The sequence below is a fragment of the Mauremys mutica genome, chromosome 6 (assembly GCF_020497125.1).
Source record: "Mauremys mutica isolate MM-2020 ecotype Southern chromosome 6, ASM2049712v1, whole genome shotgun sequence".
NCBI lineage: Eukaryota > Metazoa > Chordata > Testudines > Geoemydidae > Mauremys > Mauremys mutica.
The window spans coordinates 39,006,213-39,027,635 of NC_059077.1; the positions used below are offsets into that span (position 1 = coordinate 39,006,213).

Genomic DNA, 21,423 nt, shown 5'->3' on the forward strand with positions numbered 1-21,423 from the left:
AATTCGAATTAAAGTCCTAGTGTAGACCAGGCCTGACAGTCTATTGCCCTTTAACGGGGTTTACCTTCTACCCCTCTTGCTGGGGTTTGTTGGGGATTGGTCCTGCTTTGAGGAGGGGCTTGGACTAGGTGACCTCAGTCAGGGCAACTTGGGGAGTGGTGTGTCTCGCAGCTGTTCCCCCATTGACTGGGCTCACTCTATTCCCAACCGTCCCTGGGTAGAGTAACCTTCTTCCCGTTCACCACACTTCCTGTGGTAAGTTTTCCCCCTTTTAAGTGCCTCTCCCTCCCGGCTGAGCAAGCCTTGCAGGTGTGTCTCGTTAGCTTGGAACAGGCCCAGAGGAGCTTGTTAGCCTTCTTATGAGATTGAGGGCATGTCCCTTCACACTTCCCTCAGCTGAAAAAAAAAAAGCTCATTTACTACAACCTTTTTTTTCCGATGATACAAAACTATTCAAGATAGTTAAGTCCTAGGCAGACTGCAAAGAGCTACAAAAGGATCTCTCAAAACTGGGTGACTGGGCAACAAAATGGCAAATGAAATTCAATGTTGATAAAAGCAAAGTAATGCACATTAGAAAACATAATCCCAACTATACGTACAAAATGATGGAGTCTAAATTAGTTGTTACCACTCAGGAAAGAGATCTTGGGAGTCATTGTGGATAGTTCTCTTAAAAACATCCACTCAATGTGCAGCAGCAGTCAAAAAAAGCAAACAGAATGTTGGGAATCATTAAGAAAGGGATATATAATAAGACAGAAAATATCATATTGCCTCTATATAAATCCATGGTACGCACACATCTTGAATACTGCATGCAGATGTGGTCGCCCCATCTCAAAAAAGATATATTGGAATTGGAAAAGGTTCAGAAAAGGACAACAAAAATGATTTAGGGGTATGGAACAGCTTCTGTATGAGCAGAGATTAATAAGACTGGGAAAAGAGACAACTAAGGGGGTTATGATAGAGGTCTGTAAAATCATGAGTGGGGTGGAGAAAGTTAATAAATAAGTGTTATTTCCTCCTTCTCATAACACAAGAACTAGAGGCCACCATATTAAATTAATAGGCAGCAGGTTTAAAACAAACAAAAGGAAGTATTTTTTCACATAACGCACAGTCAACCTGTGGAACTCCTTGCCAGAGGATGTTATGAAGGCCAGGACTATAACAGGGTTCAAAGAAGAGCTAGATAAATTCATGGAGGATATGTCCATCAATAACTGTCAGCCAGGATGGGCAGAGATGGTGTCCCTAGCCTCTGTTTGCCAGAAGCTGGGAATGGGCGACAGGGGATGGATCACTTGATGATTACCTGTTCTGTTCATTCCCTCTAAAGCACCTGGCATTGGGCACTGTCAAAAGAGAGGATACTAGCCTAGATGGACCTTTGGTCTGACCCAGTATGGCCGTTCTTATGTTCTAAAAAGAAGGAATCAAAAGATTCAGACTTCAATGCACTTTTATGAGATCTCATTAGTTTTGAATGAAATTAGTTTAGTAGTAGTAGTTTTTATTAAAATAAATAAATTTGACAAATCCATGCTAGGAGCTAGACCTGGAAATATCGCTGCAATTCACAAAGCCCAAGTTAGCGCCCAGGCTTCAGTATCTCCTGTTGAAACTGTGGATAAATAATGAAAGAATCATTGCAGCAGGGTTATTGGATCCTGGCACTCCCACATCATGGCTAAGTGTTCTAGCCACAAAGTTATTCTCAGTTGTGCTTTCTCTCAAACACACATGACTTCTCTAATTTAGGCCAGAGAGAAGGGATAGCCAGTCTCCCCACCTCCCAGGTGAGTAGCCTCACCACTGGGCTAAAAGTTATGAGGGTTAGGGTTAGGGTTGCCCCCGCAATCCGGTAGGCAGCCTTTGAGCATGCCTACTAGAAGGGGCCTTATAGTGAGTTAAGTAGCCAGACACCTATCTATCCTGGTTTGTGAATCACTCTGGGGCTGAGGTGAGCTTTCAGACATCCCAGAGGAAGGCAGGTGTGCGCATGCTCGGGCAGAAACCTCAGCGCCCAGGGAACTTTTTCTATAAAAACTTTGGCACGAAGTGAGGGCATATATATGGTTTCAACAGATGTTTTGTGCACCACAGTGATCCCTAAACAGGGACATAGGTGCCTAACTCCTTTTGAGCATTCAGCCCTAATCATCGGCAAAGTTGTTTTAAAAATCTGTTTGTGTTACACAGGGGCGGCTCTAGCATTTCCGCCGCCCCAAGCAGGGCGGTACGCCGCGGGAGGCACTCTTGCGGTCGCCGTCCCGCGGCTGCGGTGAACCTCCCACAGACGTGCCTGTGGAGGGTCCGCTGGCCCCGCGGCTCCGGTGGACCTCCCGCAGGCACGCCCGCGGATGCTCCACCGCAGCCGCGGGACCAGCGGCCCCTCCGCAGGCACGTCTGCGGGAGGTCTACCGGAGCCGCGGAACCAGCGGACCTTCCGCAGGCATGTCTGCGGGAGGTCCGCCGGAGCCGCCTGCCGCCCTCCCGCTGGGACACCGCCCCAAGCGCGCGCTTGGCGCGCTGGGGTCTGGAGCCGGCCCTGGTGTTACAGCACCAAAGAATTAAGCATTTTAACCTTTAAAATAAATAGTTTATTCACTTTTGCCTCTTTTAAAGTTGACTCTAATGGAAATTGTAACAAGACCTTAATTGTAGCATTGTGAATGCAAAGCTATAATGTGAATTTTGGTGTCCACGTTTATTTCCCTGTTAAATTAATCAGATAAGTTGGAAATTAAGGGTCTGATCCAAAGCCCACTGAGGTCAATAAAAAGACTCCTGCTGAGTTCAATATGCTTTGGATAAGGTCCTCACACTGATTTATATATATGATTTATATATATATATATATTTTATATTTATATATATGATTTATATATATATATAGCTATATAAATATATATATATATATATATGTATGCAACAGCATTGACTTCAGCTGAACTACTCCTTATTTTTATTGCTGTAAATGTGAGGGAAATAAACCCCATTTGATCATTTCCTATATTATTTAGGGAATTCTAAAACATCATCTCATTTCCAGACTATAAATGGAAACTTTGTCCCAGACATTGGGTTTTAGGACAGATTACACCATGAGGCCAGCATCTGTTATGCCTTGAAGAAATATCTTAGGAGAGCAGAATCTGTTTAAAAGAAAACAAACTAATTCAAACTCTGAAGTCACCATTCCAGAGGAATAAAGGACCCCATGGCATACACCCCTGTTTAGCATCAGGTTGGTGGGTAAGAGACAACATACTTTTAATAGTGTAAATCTAAAAATGAGACGTGGTGTTTTCTCATCATTCCTTAATTAGATATTTGAAATTGGGCAGAAAAAAAGAGGAGCCAAAGCATCATATTATGGACTTGATCTTTTCATTAGGCTCTGCTAACTTGTGATGCATTGTTCATCTAGCAGAGGGATCTGATCATCTCTATATTGAAACACTGTAGTTTGGCTTCTGACTCCTCATCCTCTGAACTAAGGATTCCTTCAGATAAAACAGTGCTGGAAAATGGTATTGCGCATTTCTTTGACCAGGCATCTCTCTCATGTAAACACAGCAACACTATATTTATAAAAAACACAAAACAACTCCCCCTCCCACTACAACAAGACACTCTGCACACGCTTCTGCCCCTGGCAAGAGATTGAGAGAACAAACAAAATGTAACAGATGTGTAGTCACGTTGCTTAATGCACTACTGGAAGGGGCCCAGGTACTATTGTGATGAGCTCAGTATAACAGCTTACACAGAATAGAATTTTTAAAATACTGTAGGATGCCAACAAGGCTAATTTAGATAAATGAAATATAAGAATCTCACCTAGTTATTTTATTTATCTAAATTAGCCTTGTTGGCATCCTACAGTATTGTAAAAATTCTATTCTGTGTAAGCTCTTGTACTGAGCTCATCACGATAGTACCTGAGCACCTTCCAGTAGGGCATTAAGCAATGTGACTACACATCTGTTATGTCTTGTTTGTTCTCTCATCCTCTCCCCAGAGAAGCACGTGTAAAGGAGCACCTTGTTGTGGTAGGAGAGAGGATTGTTTTGATTTTTATAAATATACTGTTATGTGTTTATATGAGAGAGGCCTACTCAAAGAAATGCACCTTGCACTTGGAGTGGAAAGTGGTGAGGTTTGTGATAGTCCTTAGTTCTTGGGAGAGTTCAATCCACAGTCTTATCCCATTCCACGAAGTTCTGACTCCCGTACAGACAAGTTTTACCTTTATTGTTGAAAGTTCCATTGAGCCAGTGGAGTGGAGCTGTCAATCACAATCTTCGTCGTGGACCTTTAGGCAGCATTTTAGATATCCTGAGCCCATGCTGTGGAGTTCTTTGAAGATAAGAATGGAAAAATATCATTGCTATTCCAATGCCATGCACATCTTCAATGCCATTTTCCAGCACTGTTTTATGTGAAGGAATCCTTTGCTCAAAGTATGAGGAGTCAGAAGCCAAACTACAGTGTTTCAATGTAGGGATGATCCGATCCCTCTGCTGGATCAACAATGAGTCAGTCACAAGTTAGCAGAGCCTAGTTAAAAAACAAACACCGTAATATGATGTTTTGGTGCTTCTTTTTTTCTGCACAATTTTAAAAGGTTTTTGGAGAATTATACATGTACTAGTTGCCCCCAAGCCTGTGTTGCATATATGCATTCTCCCTTCCAAGGGCTATCTGCTCTGAAATCATTTCTTTGGTCTGTTAATTTCTCCAGTGGGTTTTGTTTCTTTAGTATAGACAAAAAAATATTGCTTACAAAAATGTGTTACTTCACAAAAAATAATATTTTGGCTATGTTCAAGAAATAAATTATACTTGTGGTTTTGAAATAATCACAATGGTAGGGATTTTCAGAAGTTTCTACGGTTATGTCTACACTACAATTAGACACCCATGGATGGCGCATGATGGTGGGGCAATAGAACACAGACCACCTTGCCAACCAGTGCATAAATCGCAAGGGGTACTTCTCAATGGTGCTGCAAGCACTGGTGGATCACAAGGGACGTTTCACTGACATCAACGTGGGATGGCGGGAAAGGTGCATGGCACTCACATCTTTAGGAACTCTGGGCTGTTTGAGCAGCTGCAAGAAGGGACTTACTTCCCAGACCAGAAAATTACTGTTGGGGATGTTGAAAGGCCAACAGTTATCCTTGGAGACCCAGCCTACCCTTTGCTCCCATGGCTCATGAAGCCATAAACGGGCAGTCTGGACAGTAGTAAGGAGCAGTTCAACTCTAGGCTGAGCAAGTGCAGAATGATGGTAGAATGTGCCTTCAGATGTTTAAAAGCTCGCTGGCGCTGTTTGCTGACTAAGTTAGACCTCAGCGCAACAAAATATTCCCATTATTATTACTGCTTGCTGTGTGCTCCATAATATCTGTGAGAGTAAGAGGGAGACATTTATGGTGGGGTGGGAGATTGAGGCAAATTGCCTGGCTGCCAATTTTGAACAGCCAGACTCCAGGGTGATTAGAAGAGCACAGGTAGGCATGCTGCGCATCAGAGAGGTTTTGAAAACCAGTTTCATGACTGGCCAGTCTACGGTGTGACAGTTGTGTGTGTTTCTCCTTGATGTAACCCCCCCCCCCTTTGTTGATTTTAATTCCCTGTAAGCCAACCACCCTTCCCCCTTTGATCATAGCTGGCAAAGGAAATAAAGTCACTATTGTTTTGAAACCATGCATTCTTTCTTTATTAATTAAAAAAAGGGAGATAACTGGCGGGGCGGGGCGGGACGGATAGCTTAGTGGTTTGAGCATTGGCCTGCTAAACCCAGGGTTGTGAGTTCAATCCTTGAGGGGGCCATTTAGGGATCTGGGGAAAAAAAATCTATCTGGGGTTTGGTCCTGCTTTGAGCAGGGGGTTGGACTAGATGACCTTCTGAGGTCCCTTCCAACCTGATATTCTACAATTCTATGATAAGGTAGCCCAGATGGGATAGGAAAGGACAAGGCTGCATTGCTTATTGTAGCCACACTACAAATCAAAACTGTTGGAATGACAGCCTTCTGTTGCTTGGGCCATCCTCTGGAGTGGAGTGGCTGGGTGCCCAGAGCCTTCTCCTCCCCCACACACATTCTTGGGCATCTGGATGAGGAGGATATGGAACTTGGGGAGGAGGGCAGGCAGTTATACAGTGCATGCAGCAGTGGTCTGTGCTCTTGTTGGCTTTCCTACAGCTCCACCAGATGCCTGAGCATGTCCATTTGCTCCCCCATTAGCCTCAGCATTGCATCCTGCCTCTTCTCATCAAGCTCACTTAATGCTTTCCTGGACTCTGACACTGCCTCCATGCATTCAGATGTGCTCTATCAGTGCAGGAGGACTGCATGAGCTCAGAAAACTTGTCATCCCGAGTGTGGTTTTTTTGCCTTCTAATCTACAATAACCTCAGGGACAGAGATGATAGGGGGAGCATAGAAACATTTGCACCTGCGAGGGGATAAAAAGGGAGAGTAAAATTTAAGATGATACATTTCTGAAAACAAAAGGGAGACTAACAGTGAATCAAGCAATTCACAGCAGATAGCACATGTGCTTTAGGTACAAGGTTGGATTTTACCTTTTATATTGAGCACCTGCTGGTATTGTGACACGTTACACATGGCTGGGCAACAGAATTCAGTTTCCATGCCGCCATGGTCAGCCAAAGGGTATGCAGGTTTGGCTTCTAACACCTTAATAACATATGGGAATGTTTTCAAACTGCAGCACCCTCCTTTCCCATAGCAAGCAATGTCGGTTGGGTTTGCCATTTAAAAGGAGGGGCTGCAGTTTTTGGGTGGATGTGCAGCACACTCCTCTCCCCACCTCTCCACATAGCTATTTAGGATGATCCCTTCACCCCTCTCCCCGCCTCGTGGCTATTCTCAGGGATGATCCCTTTTAGCCAAGCGCAAACAGCCCAGCATGAATGGGGTCCTTTTATTGTTCCCTTACAAAAATTCCCCTATTTCAACCAGGTGACCATGGATGATATCACTCTCCTGAGGCTGACACAGAAAGATATAGACTGAATGTTGCTTGAATGTGACCAAAACCCAGGACCATTTGCTGCCATGCTTTGTGCTGCAGTGCTTCCAGACTACTTGCTACTGGCTTGGCATGGTAAAGTGTCCTACCGTGGAGGACGAAATAAGGCAGCCCTCCCCAGAAACCTTCTGAAAAGGCTTTCAGAGTACCTCCAGGAGAGCTTCATGGAGATGTCCCTGGAGGATTCTGGCTCCATCTCCAGACATGTTAACAGACTTTTCCAGTACCTGTACTGGCCGCAAATGCATCCCAAGTCTTCAGGGCAAATAAAACATTTAAACACCATTGCTTTTAAACCCTGTACTATAGTTACAAATGTGCACTCACCAGAGGTGCCTTCTCCGCTTCTAGGGTCGGGGATCCCACCTTGGGAGGGTATTGGCTCCAGGGTGTTGAAAAGGTCCTGGCTGCTGGGGAGAACGGATTCACCACTTGCCTGCTGCGCATTCTCCTTCTCCTCCTCCTCTTTCTCATCCGCAAAATCCTCCTCCATGTTGCGTGAGACTCCCCCCTTGTAGGTGTCCACGGACAGTGGTGGGGTAATGGTAGGGTCCCCACCAGAATGCCATGCAGCTGATCATAGAAGTGGCATATATGGGGCTCTGATGCAGAGCGACCATTTGCCTCCTTTGTCTTTTGGTAGGCTTGCCTGAGCTCCTTGACTTTCACACAGCACTGCTGTGTGTCTCTGTTGTAGCCTCTGTCCATCATGCCCTGTGCGATTTTGGCATATATATTAGCGTTTCTTCTTTTTGATTGGAGTTCTGCCTGCACAGATTCTTCTCCCCATACAGCAATCAGATCCAGTGTCTCCCGTTTGCTCCCTGCTGGAGCTCATTTGCAATTCTGCGGGGGGACTGCATAGTGACCTGTGCTGCTGAGCTCTCCATGCTGACCAAACAGGAAATGAAATTCAAGAGTTCCTTGGGCTTTTCCTGTGTACCTGGCTAGTGCATTGGAGTTGAAAGTGCTGTCCACAGCGGTCACATTGGAGCACTCTGGGATAGCTCCCAGAGGCCAATAATGTCGATTTGCGTCTATACTACCCCAAATTCGACCCAGCAAGGTCGATTTTAGCGCTACCCCCCTTGCCGGTGAGGAGTACAGAAGTCGATTTTAAGAGTCCTTTAGGTCAACAGAACAGGGTTGCTTGTGTAGACGCATTCATTATAAAATCGACCTAACACAGCTAAATTTGACCTAACCCTGTAGAGTAGACCAGGGCTTAGACTCTCCTATAGTCTTTAAGTTGACCTGCTAACTCATGTGAAAACTGCATCTGTCTTGTCTTCACTAGGATTCTACCTCAGGTTAGCTAGTTTAAGAACTACTCTTTTTTTTCCATAGAAGACAAGACCTAAGCAAACAGAAGAGGTAGGATCATAGTATTATAATGTAGTGGTGTAATACTATACTTCATTACACTCTTCAGCTCATTCCATCTCATAGTGCATGAAGTTTCTGGTAGATTTTGTTTTATACCATTCAGCTGCAATTTCCCTCCCTTTAGTTTCTGTGTATTATTATACCTTAATTTTTTCTGATCTTTCTATATGATAGATTTCCAGTTCCAGATCTTTCTTTGTAACTCTCATGTGGCATGGACTGTTCAGATATTAGCTGTTGGTCTTCAACATATTAGCTGGAGCAATGAGGAAATAAAAAGGGGGGGAGGGTGTGTGAAAATTATAGGAGGAGTAAATAGAACAATTTCTGACTCCAAAGTAAAAAAATTTCTCTAGACAGCTGTCAACTTTTAAGTTTTCTGCCATTCATTCAAAAGGCTTGACAATCAGGGTTTGGTTTAGATTTACAGTTCAGTGGTGTTTGTCTTTTCTGAAACCTAGTGCACCAACTTTGCCCTATAATTATATTCTGTTTGATCTTCTGCTACAGGAGTCTGGAGAGTTTAGGGGGGGTTAAATTTATGTTTGTGTTCTTTATTGGAACTGACAGGCTTGAAAAAAAAAAGCCTTATTCATGTCTGCAAAATATTTTGTAAGCATTTTAAGACATTTCACATGTTATTGAGTATCTTCCAAGGAAAAAAATAGTTTAGCTGTACAAATCAAAAAAGAAGATACTGATCAATATTCTTAATTTTGCTTTGTATACTATTAAATTATCAATTGTTATTAATCAATATCATAGGAATGCTGTAACCAAACAATTGGAATAATTAATGTGCATATTTGTCACACTGACATTCTACAACAAACTCTTCAATTGGATATATAAAGAGTAGCCTTAGGCTATTCTAGATAATATTACTTTACTTCGGTGTTTTTACTTTTTGGCAAGAAGAAATCTGTTTATGGTAAAGAATTTTGAGGGGCTTTTTGCTTGTTGCCACAACACTGAGAATGTGATTTGTAGCTTCCTCAGCCTGGGAGACAGGACATAACAGGAAAGTTGTCAATAAGACCATCAAACTACAGAACAGTAGTTACAACAGATGGAGCGGTGGTGCTTCAGGCAACATCATTCAACATCCTGTATGTTAGTCTTAAGTACTAAATGAAAAAGTAAAAAGGGTTGAGACAAAGATGTGGAATATCTCTGACAGCTGGAATCCTTGAAAATAAAAATGAGACATTTGTCATTTAACTTCCTGTAACAATGTTCTATATGATATCTTTAATCAGCCCTAATGTATTAATTCACATGACATATGTCTAATTGAATATATAATACAATTGCCTTTTCATCCAAATCCTTCGAGTTTTTTACTTCCCTATTACTACTGGTAATTCTACTTTCCTACCAATTTCTCAGGCTTGAAATTTTGTCATTATCTTTGCCTCCCGCCTACCTACTAACCTACACATTTATTTCAAGAATGTGACTCCTCCCTGAAAAGAAAAAAAAGGATAAATTAAATTAGTTCTATATTTAAAATAAATAGAGAAATGTTAATATGATGCATGCTAAACTTCATTAGTAAATCACTCTGATTTCATTATATCCTCTATGTTCCTTCATTGGAACTGTTTAAATTGTAAGCTCTTCATGGTAGGGACCATGTTCTCATATACCTCTGGAAAACCACTTGCCTGTATAAATAAAAATAATGAAAAACATTTTCCCCGGTACCAAGAAGCAAATTTTAAAAGCTAACGTGCCATATGTGACATTTCACATTTCACTGTAACTAAAAAAACAGCTATAATAGTAAGAGATTAGCTCTTTAAATGGTCAAATAAAACAATATAATAATAATATAAGCATTTATATATTGTTTTTCACCCCTAGTTTCTCAATGCTTTTTATAAAGGTTTATAAATATAATTTGTCTCAGCTTTACAGATGAGGAAATTGAACTGTAGACAGGTTATATGACAGAAATAGAATTGCCTTTACTTGTCTTAAATTCATATATAAGAGCCTGAATTTGTGGGATAAGGAACAAAATAGCCCTAATTTTGTTTTGTTTAACTTGGCCTATTAAATAGCTATCCCCTATCTAATAGGTCTTTTTTTGGGTATTTTGTGCTGTTTTGGAAATCTTTGATCAAATAACTTTTAGTTTATTAATTCTTATGACATTGTAAACTAAATTATCACATTGATACAAAAAGTTGACATATTTTAATGAAAACAAACTCCCATTATGAATTTGGGAAATTTTAAAACTAAAATTAGTCATCACTTTGCAAGGTAAACATAGAATCATAGAAATGTTGGGCTGGAAGGTACATGAAGAAGTCCTCAAGTCCAGCCTTTTGCTCTGAGGCAGGATCAAGTAAACCTAGACCATTCCTGAAAGCTGTTTGTCCAACCTATTCTTAAAAACCTCCCATAAAGGGGATTCCTGTTCCAGACCTTAACTATCCTTATGAAGTTTTTCCTATCATCTAACTTAAATATCCCTTGTTACAGATTAAGCCCATTGCTTGTCCTTCCTTAAGTGGCATGGGGAGCAATTGATTACAATCCTCTTTATAACACTCTTTTACATATTTGAAGACTGTAAGCAGATCCCTCCCTCAGTCTTTTTTCCTCAGGTTAAATATGACTGTTTTTAACCTTTCCTCATAAGTCAGGTTTTCTAAACCCTTTATCATATTTGTTACTCTCCCCAATTTGTCCACTTCTTTCCTAAAATGTGCTGCCCAGAATTGGACACATTACTATTGCTGAGGCTTCACCTGTGCTGAAAAGAGCAGGAGAGTTACCTCCTATGTCTTAAATACAATACTTCTGTTAATACTCCCCAAAAAGATATTAGCCTTCACAACTCTATCACATTGACTCATATTCAATTTGTGATGCATTGTAACACCCAGATCTTTTTCAGCAGAACTACCACCTAGCCAGTTTTTCCCCATTTTGTAGCTGTGCATTTGATTTTTCCTTCCTAAGTAAAATACTCTGCACTTATCTTTACTGAATTTTATCTTGCTGATTTCAGATCAATTTCACAATTTATTAAGGTGGTTTTGAATTCTAATTCTGTCCCCCAAAGTGCTTGCAACCCCTCTCAGCGTAGTTCCTTGTGCAGATTTTTATAAGCATACTCTCCACCCCATTATCCAAGTCATTATGAAAATATTGAATAGTACTGGACTCAAGATTGACCCCACTAGATAGATCCTCACGGTTTGACAGTGAACCACTGAGAGCCACTCTGAATAAAAGCATAAGAATGGGCATGCTGACCAATGTTCCGTCGAGCCCAGTATCCTGTCTTCTGACAGTGGCCAGTGGCAGATGCTTCAGAGGGAATGAACAGAACAGGTCAATTTATCATGTGATCCATCCCCTGTCATCTAGTCCCAGCTTCTAGCAGTCAAAGGTTTAGGGATACCCAGAGCATGAGGTTTTGCCCTGATCATCATGACTAATAGCTATTGTTGAACCTATCCTCTATGAACTTATGTAATTATTTTTTGAACCCAGTTATACTTTTGCCCTTCACAACATCCTATGGCAATGGTTGACTGTGTGTTGTGTGAAGTACTTCCTTTTGTTTGTTTTAAACCTGCTGCCTATTAATTTTATTAGGTGACCACTGGTACTTGTGTTATTTGAAGGAGTAAATAACACTTCCTTATTAACTTTCTCCACACCATTCATGGTTTTATAGACCTCTATCATATCCCCCCTTCAGTTGTCTCTTTTCTGAGATGAACAGTCCCAGTGTTTTTAATCTCTCCTCAAATGGAAACTGTTCCATACGCCTAATATTTTTTGTTGCCCTTCCTTGCACCTTTTAGAATTCTAATATATCTTTTTTGATATGAGGCAACTAGAACTGCACCCAGTATTTGAGGTGTAGGCATACCATGGATTCATATAGTGGCATTATTTTCTGTCTTATTATCTATCCCTTTGCTAATGGCTCCTAACATTGTTAGCTTTTTTGACAGCTGTTGCCCATTAAGCAACTGTTTTCCAGAACTATCCACAATAATGCCAAGATCTCCTTCTTGAGTGGTAACAGCTAATTTAGATCCCATCATTTTTATATATAATTGGGATTATGTTTTCCAGTGTGCATTACTTTGCATTTATCGACTTTGAATTTCATCTGCCATTTTGTTGCCCAGTGACCTAGTTTTGTGACATCCCTTTATAACTCTTCAAAGTCAGCTTTCAACTTAACTATCTTGAGTAATGTATCATCTGCAAGTTTTGCCACCTCCCTGTTGAACAGCACTGGTCCCAGCACAGATCTTTGAGGAATCCCACTATTTACTCTTCTCCATTGCACAAACTGACCACTTATTCCTACTCTGTTTTCTTGTCTTCCTTGAGTGCTCCATTAGCACCTCAATCTTCCAGTGTCCTCTCTGGGAGTTTGGCAGGCTTCCTGCTTCTGATATACTTCAATTTTTCTGTTAGTTGTTTGTCTTTTGGTAGTTGCTTTTCAAATTCTTCTTTGGCCTGCTTATTTAAACTTTTATACTTGACTTGCCAGAGTTTGTTCCTTTCTATTTTCCTCAGTAGGATTTGATTTCCAATTTTTAAAAGATATATTTTTGTCTCTATTTGCCTCTTTTACTCTGTTGTTTAGCCATGGTGGCTTTTTTGTTTGTTTGTTCTCTTACTGTTTTAATTTGGGGTATACATGTAGTTTGAACTTGTATTACGGTGGTTTTTTAAAAGTTTCCTTGCAGCTTGCAGGCATTTCACTTTTGTGACTGTTCCCTTTAATTTCCATTTAACTATCCTCATTTTAGCGTAGTTCTCCTTTTTGAAGTTCAGTGCTATCGTGATAGGTTTCTTTGGTAATTTCCCCCCACAGAGATGTTGGTTGCTATTACAGGCAGTTCAGCTATATTCAGTTCTTGGACCAGATCCTGTGCACTGCTTAGGGCTAAATCAGGAATTGCCTCTCCCTTTGTGAGTTTCAGGACTAGGTGCTCCAAGAAGCAGTCATTAATGGTATCTAGAAATTTTATCCCTGCATCTCATCCTGAGGTGACATGTACCCTGTCAATATGGGGATAGTTGAAATCCCCCTTATTATTGGGATTTTTGTAGCCTGTCTAATCTACCTGAGAATTTCACAGTCGCAATCACCATCCTGGTCAGATGGTTGGTAGAATATTCCTACTGCTATACACTTGTTCTTCAAGCACAGAATTTATGTCTATAGATGTTCTATGGTAATGTCTATGGCTTTCAACCAATTGTGCACCCACCTTCTAGTAATTTCATCTAGACCATATTTCCCTAGTTTATTTAAAAGAATGTCATGTAGGGCTGTGTTGAAAGCTTTACTAAAATCAAGATATATCATGTCTACTCCTTCCCCCATGACCAGGCCAGCAAACCTGTTAAAGAAGGAAATTAGGTTGGTTTGGCATGATTTGTTCATGACAAATCCATGCTGGCTATTCCTTATAACCCTATTATCCTCTAAGTGCTTACAAATTCATGGTTTAATAATTTATTTCAGTCTCTTACCAAGTATTGCAGTTAGGTTGACTGGTCTGTAATTCCATGGGTCCTCTTTGTTCCCTTTTTAAAGACAGGTATTATGTTTGCCCTTCTCCAGTTCTCTTGGATGCATCATCCAGGAGTTCTCAAAAATCATTGCTAATGATTCCAAGATTGCTTTAGCTAGTTCCTTAAGTACCCTAGAATGAATTTCATCATGCCCTGCCAACTTGAATATAGCTAATTTATCAAAATATTCTTTAAGCTGTTCTTTCTCTATTTTGGCTTGTGTTCCTTCCGCCTTGTTAATATTTATTGTGTTGATTATCTGCTCTCCATTAACCTTTTTAGTGAAGACTGAAGCAAAACAGGCAATAAACAATGCAGATTTCTTGATTTCATCAGTTATTAGCTCTCCCTTTCCCACTAAGTAGAGGACCTACACTTTCCTTCATGTCTTTTGCTTCTAATGTTTTTAAAGAACTTGTTCTTATAGCCTTTTATGTCCCTTGCTAGGTGTAACTCCTTTTGTGGTTTAGCCTTTCTGATTTTGTCCCTATAAGCTTGCAGCGCAGGAACCAAAGTATCCATGAATGTGATGAGTTATATAGTCATTCCAAATGAATGTCAATAAAACATGTATTCCATAACATACCATCATGTATTCTGATATTATTACATATATTGTGCAGAAAATCTCCTTTAGAACTGTTTTAGAGAGTTAAAAAAAAGTAAGGACTCTTTCATATACCTTCACCTAAAACCAGGGTGTCTTTGTATCATGAGTAAAGATGTACAGGCCTGGCAAGGAAAGAAACTTACCTGTTTGTAGCTAAAAAATGTTAGAAACTTCTAACAGTGACCTAGAATTAGAATTTTTATTCATACTACAACAGGATTTTAAATTATCGTGTGTGTGTCTAATATAATATATACATTAGCTGAATTATAGAGTATCAATAATGAGAGCAAAAATATCACAGTTGATCTGCTTCTTAGTAAAGAGTTATGCACAGGTACTATACCAGTTCAATTTGTTACCCTCTTTGCTCCTGCCTTGATCATTTTAGTTATAAGGCATGTCAACTGGATACCTGTATTTCTCTTTTCTTTTCTTTGTTTTTTTTGTTTTTTGTTTAGTTGAATTGCAGTAACAGATTTTGTGTGATTTGTTCACTCTTTCTGGTGGGTTCTAAATACTGTAACAGAACTTTTCTAATTGCCCTGAAAGCTAAAATCTCTGCCCAGCAGCCAGCTGACTAGCCAGGTTAGATGCTAAGCAGATGCACAAGGCTGCTGTGGTGAAGGAATCATAGACTTTAAGGTCAGAAGGGATCATTATAATCATCTAGTCTGACCTCCTGCACAATGCAGGCCACAGAATCTCACCCACCCACTCCTGTATCAGACCTGTGTCTGAGCCATTGAAGTCCTCAAATCATGGTTTAAAGACTTCACGGTGCAGAGAATCCTCCAGCAAGTGACCCGTGCCCCACGCTGCAGAGGATGGCGAAAACCCCCCAGGGCTTCTGCCAATCTGCCCTGGAGGAAAATTCCTTCGTGACCCCAAATATGGCAATCAGCTAAACCCTCAGCATGTGGGCAAGACTCACCAGACAGACACCCAGGAAAGAATTCTCTAGTAACTCAGATCCCACCCCATCTAATATCGCATCACAAGCCATTGGGCGTATTTACAGCTAATAGTCAGATGAATTAATTGCCAAAATTAGGCTATCCAATTATACATCCCCTCCATAAACTTATCAAGCTTAGTCTTGAAGCCAGATATGTCTTTTGCCCCCACTACTTCCCTTGGAAGGCTGTCTGATAGCCAGTTTATATCCATTTGTTCTTGTGTCCACATTGGTACTGAGCTTAAATAATTCCTCTCCCTCCCTGGTATTTATTCCTCTGATATATTTATAGAGAGCAATCATATCTTCCCCTCAGCCTTCTTTTGGTTAGGCTAAACAAGCCAAGCTCTTTGAGTCTCCTTGCATATGACAGGTTTTCCATTCCTCGGATCATCCTAGTAGCCCTTCTCTGAACCTGTTCCAGTTTGAATTCATCCTTCTGAAACACGGGAGACCAGAACTGCACACAGTATTCCAAATGAGGTCTCACCAGTGCCTTGTATAGCGGTACTAACACCTCCTTATCTCTAATGGAAATACCTCACCTGGTGCATCCCAAGACCGCATTTGCTTTTTTCACGGCCATATCACATTGGCGGCTCATAGTCATCCTATGATCAACCAATACTCCGAGGTCCTCCTTCTCCTCTGTTACTTCCAACTGATGCCTCTCCAGCTTATAACAATAATTCTTGTTATTAATCCCTAAATGCATGACCTTGCACTTTTCACTATTAAATTTCATCCTATTACTATTACTCCAGTTTACAAGGTCATCCAGATCTTCCTGTATGATATCCCGGTCCTTCTCTGTATTGGCAATACCTCCTAGCTTTGTGTCATCCGCAAACTTTATTAGCACATTCCCACTTTTTGTGCCAAGGTCAGTAATAAAAAAAGTGGCTACAAAACCTGGTCTAGTTTATTGGCTGAAGTAGGCTCTGCTGCCCCATCCCCCGCAGAACAGAAGACAAGAGGACCAAGTAGCAATGGAACCCCAAACCCTGTCTCTCCCCCAGAGCACCCATAGCCTAGCCTTTCCTTCCCCACACATGCTGCAATGCAGAAAGTCCAAATGGGTTTTTACACCAGGCAGCGAATAGATATTCCTTTTTACCTACAAGACATTCCACATCCAGCCCATCCCATTTCATAGCCAGAGAAGCAGAACCTGAATTGTAATGTTTGTTGTAGTATTCCTTATCTAGATAGTTAGGAATCCTTTGAAAGTTATTCTAACAAGCTAGCAACTTTCTTTGCAGTCAAGAACTGAGGATTGTTTTAAATAGTTGTTGATGGTGTGTGTATAAACTTTTTGGTAACAAAGCATTCACAAATCCTCAAACATGACTGAAAATCATACCATACAATCTAGCAAAAAGACAGTTGTATTTGAACAGATTCTAAATGACAAGACCTTATTACTGCCATAGAAGTTCCAATTAACATCACAAAAGACTTTCACAGACATCTTTGATAGAGGAAGTAACTTCCCCGTCTTCACCGTGGCAGTCCCAATAAAAAGATTGCCCTTTATAAAATTGTCTTAAAAAGTCCACTGTATAGGGCAAAAATGTATGTTATGCATTTTGTTTGCCAAACTGTGATGCCTTTACTTGTTAATTTTTCTTTGCACCATGTAGAAGTATTTCAACAGTACTACATTTCTATGCATTCCAGATGGACCCTAAGGCAGGATTTAATCCTGATATCACAGATGCACAATAATGAAAGGCAGTCAGTTCTCCCAGCTGTTCTCAAGCTGTTTGCTTGTTCATTTTGGCTGGAAATGAAAATGTATTGAGGGGCAGAGGGAGATGTGTAAACAACCTATTAAACCAGGTGACTAATCTCTCAAAAGACCAAGAACCAGTGAGCAGCAAAACTAGACAGGTGATATGGCCGCTTGAATAACCTTCTCAAAGGATTTAAATTTGACACCCAGAAAAAGATTGTTGTACTGTGAATTTGGTTGTGCTTCTGCATGAATTTGGTTGTGCTTATCCAGTGTGTTTTCCATTTTGTTGGGACTGTACTTTGTGAAAAACATTAGTAGCCAGTGTTATTGACCTCAACAATTTGTGGGATCAAATCAGGCATGCTGGGCTGGATGCTTTGATCTTAACTGTGAACGCAAACTTCACTTTGCATTGTCTTCGGCAGGGAGATAGATTATCTAGTTTAACAAGTCTTTTTCTGCTTCTAAACTTCATCTGCTGCATATTGGATATTATTTTGCAAACCTGTACTGAATTATCTATGTAAAAAACCAAACATTCCACAATACCTGAAACAATCAGGAACTTTTGGCTTAGCCGGTCAGTTATCTATCTTATTTCTTTTACTCTTGTCTTCTTTCCCACCCCCTCTCTCTATTAATTTGTCTCATACACTTGTTTTATATTGTAAGCTGAGTCTGGAAGAGAGCTAATGTGCCAGTATTCAAAAAGGGCAAGCAGGATGGCCTGAGGGACAGTAGAACAGTTAGTTTGACATCAGCCCTAGGCAAAATAATGGACACACTGTTATGGGATTCAGTTAATAAAGAGTTAAGGGATAGGAATATAATTAATGCCAGTTATGTGGTTTAATAGAAAACAGCTCTTGCTAAACAAACTTCATTTCATTGCTTGATGAGATTACAAGTTTTGTTGACAAAGGTATCTGCATGGATGTAATATACTTAGAATTTTGTAAAAATTTGACTATTGCGTGACATTCTGATCAGAAAATTGGAACTATACAATCTCAGTATTACACACGTTAAATGGATTAAGAACTGGCTAACTGACCAGCCTTAAAAAGTAATTGTCACTGGAGAATCATTATTGAATGGGGTTTCTAGTGGGTCCTACAGGGGTCAGGACAGGCCTGATGCTATTCAACATTTTCATCAGTGATCTCAAAGTAAATATAAAATCATTGCTGATGAAATTTGGGATAATGCACATGGTGGTGGAATGGTAAATAATGAGGACAGGGGAGTCATATAGATTGACCTGGATCATTTGGTAAGCTGGAACTACAAAAATGATTTGAGGGTGGAGAGAGTGACTTACAGCAAGAGACTTAAATGATGAGGAAGTTATATATCCAAAAGCTTTTCATGAGGTGTTTTGTCTGGTAATTCAGAAGACATGACAAGCCTGGAGACTGATATTAAATCACAAAGTATACTTTCACTGCACTTGTTTAGCAAAAAAAATTGTTTTCTATTTCAGAGGAAGAAGCTGATCCAAACAGCATAGTTACGGAATATTTACAGGAGAAGAAAAAGTATGAAGATCTGCGGAAGCAGCAGCCCAAGAAAGGGATATCTCGTGAAGAGCAGGTAGTTGCTTAAAATAATAAAACTGACACTAAGAAAATCTGTTTCACCGAAAACTCTGGAAAAGTTTCTTATTTCTTCAACTGTATTACACAAAATTTCATCCAAGAGAAAGGTTGGCTTAATTAAAAAAAAGAGGACTGAGTGATCCCTTATGTGGGTTATTCAGGCATAGGTGCTGGGAAAATCTGTGAAGTTTCCAGTCAGTTCTTCAGTCAGAACCTCAGTATTGCTATGCTTGAAAGTGCCATGAGTTTGCCCCAAAAAACTTCTGGAGAGAAGGGCTATCCACACAGGCAACGAGGAGTCTCCGGTGGCACCTTAAAAAGTAACAGATTTATTTGGGCATAAGCTTTCATGGGTAAAAAAACCCCACTTCTTCAGATGCATAGAGTGAAAATTACAGATATGCTTGAATCTATAATTTTCAGTCCATACATCTGAAGAAGTGGGGGGTTTTATCCGTGAAAGCTTATGCCCAAATAAATCTGTTAGTCTTTAAGGTGCCACTGGAGACTCCTCATTGTTTTTGTGGCTACAGACTAACACAGCTACCCCTCTGATACTATCCACATAGAGTTGCCATTGTGTGGTGGCCATGACCTCCCATGCACTTCTGCAAATGTGCTTTGCTAAGTTTAAAATAGAGGGGGCTTTTAGATAACAACATTTGGAATATTTTAAAACGTGAAACTGTGAAGCAGAAAATAATGTGTCCTAAATGCATACATTACACTTTTTATAAATGTATGTATTTGAATACAAAGGTTAGGGGTCTACTACAGACCACTTAACCAGGAAGAAGAAGTGGGTGAGGCTTTTTTTTAAAACAACTAACAAAATCATTCAAAGCACAGAACTTGGTGGTGATGGAGGACCTCAGCTATCCAGACATATATTGGGAAAATAACACAGCAGGGCATAGATTGTCCAACAAGTTATTGGAATGTATTGGATACAATTTTTTATTTAAGAATGTGGAGAAAGCTACAAGGGGAGAGGTTGTTCTAGATTTGATTTTGATAAATAGGGAGGAACTGGTTGAGAATTTGAAAGTGGAAGGCAGCTTAGGTGAAAGTGATCATGAAATGGTTATGTTCATGATTCTAAGGAATGGGAGGAGGGAAAAACAGCACAATAAAGATAATGGATTTCAAGAAGGCAGACTTTAGCAAACTCAGGGAGTTAGTAGGTAAGATACCATGGGAAGCAAGCCTAGGGAAAAACAGTTCAAGAGTTGGCAGTTTTTCTAAGGGTATGTCCAACTACGGGATTATTCCGATTTTACAGAAATCGATTTTTGGAAACAGATTGTATAAAGTCGAGTGCACGCGACCACACTAAGCACATTAATTCGGTGGTGTGCATCCATGTACCGAGGCTAGCGTCGACTTCCGGAGCGTTGCACTGTGGGTAGCTATCCCATAGTTCCTGCAGTCTCCCCCACCCATTGGAATTCTGGGTTGAGATCCCAATGCCTGATGGGGCCAAAAATTTGTCACAGGTGGTTATGGATAAATGTCGTCAGTCAATCCTCCCTCCGTGAAAGCAACGGCAGACAATCATTTCACACCCTTTTCCCTGGATTGCCCGCGCAGACACCATAGCACGGCAACCATGGAGCCCATTCAGCCTTTTTTCACTGTCACCGTATGTCTACTGGATGCTGCTGATAGACACGGTACTGCAGTGCTACACAGCAGCATCCCCTTGCCTTTGCAAGTTAGCAAAGACGGTTACCAGTCATACTGTACCGTCTGCTGCCGTCATGGGTGCTCCTGGCTGGTCTTGGTGAGGTCGGTCGGGAGTGCCTGGACAAAAATGGGAATGACTCCCCAGGTCATTCTCTTCTTTAAGTTTTGTCTAATGGAGAGTCTGTCCTGCCTAGAATATCAGGCAAGCCTACTAAAGAACCAGAGGCAAACGGCTACTCCGGGTCAGAGCCCCAGACATCCCGCAGAAATGATGAGCTGCATGCCATTCTAGGGGGTGCCCCTGCAACAATCCCACCCGTTGCTTCCCTCCTCCCCCACCCCTCCTGGGCTACCGTGGCTGTTATCCCCCCATTTGTGTGATGAAGTAATAAAGAATGTATGAATTTGAAACAACGCTGACTTTATTGCCTCTGCAAGCAGAGATCAAAGGGGGGGGACCAGGGCGGTTGGCTTACAGCGAAGTAGAGTGAACCACCATTCTACACTTGCTCAGCCTATAGCTGAAAATGGGAATCTGTGATAAGCACTAGGATAGAAGCACAGGCAGGACTGAATCTCCATTTGTGTGTGGGCCTTTGGTTGACACTGGCAAAATACAAAATGTCCCAGGATATGTATGTTGGGGGACAGTTCTAAATGGCAGCTTAATTTTTTTATTTGCAGCAAAATGTAGAGGTCTAAGTATCTGATTGTGAGCACTGGTAGCAAGGGGCAGACGGGGGTAGGCATGACCGCGCGGTGCTGCTGACTGGGAGAGCAACCGGAGGCAGAAGCCTTC

At 41.0% G+C, this 21,423-nt stretch overlaps 1 protein-coding gene across 1 annotated transcript in view; it reads left to right on the forward strand.

The window, feature by feature from the left end:
* CWC27 (CWC27 spliceosome associated cyclophilin) overlaps positions 1 to 21,423 on the forward strand; it is a 207,011-nt gene that overhangs the window by 152,126 nt on the left and 33,462 nt on the right. Inside the window, exon 12 of the mRNA XM_045020822.1 lies at positions 18,824 to 18,933. Coding sequence (XP_044876757.1) covers positions 18,824 to 18,933 — 110 coding nt within the window. The remainder of the gene's footprint in view (positions 1 to 18,823; positions 18,934 to 21,423) is intronic.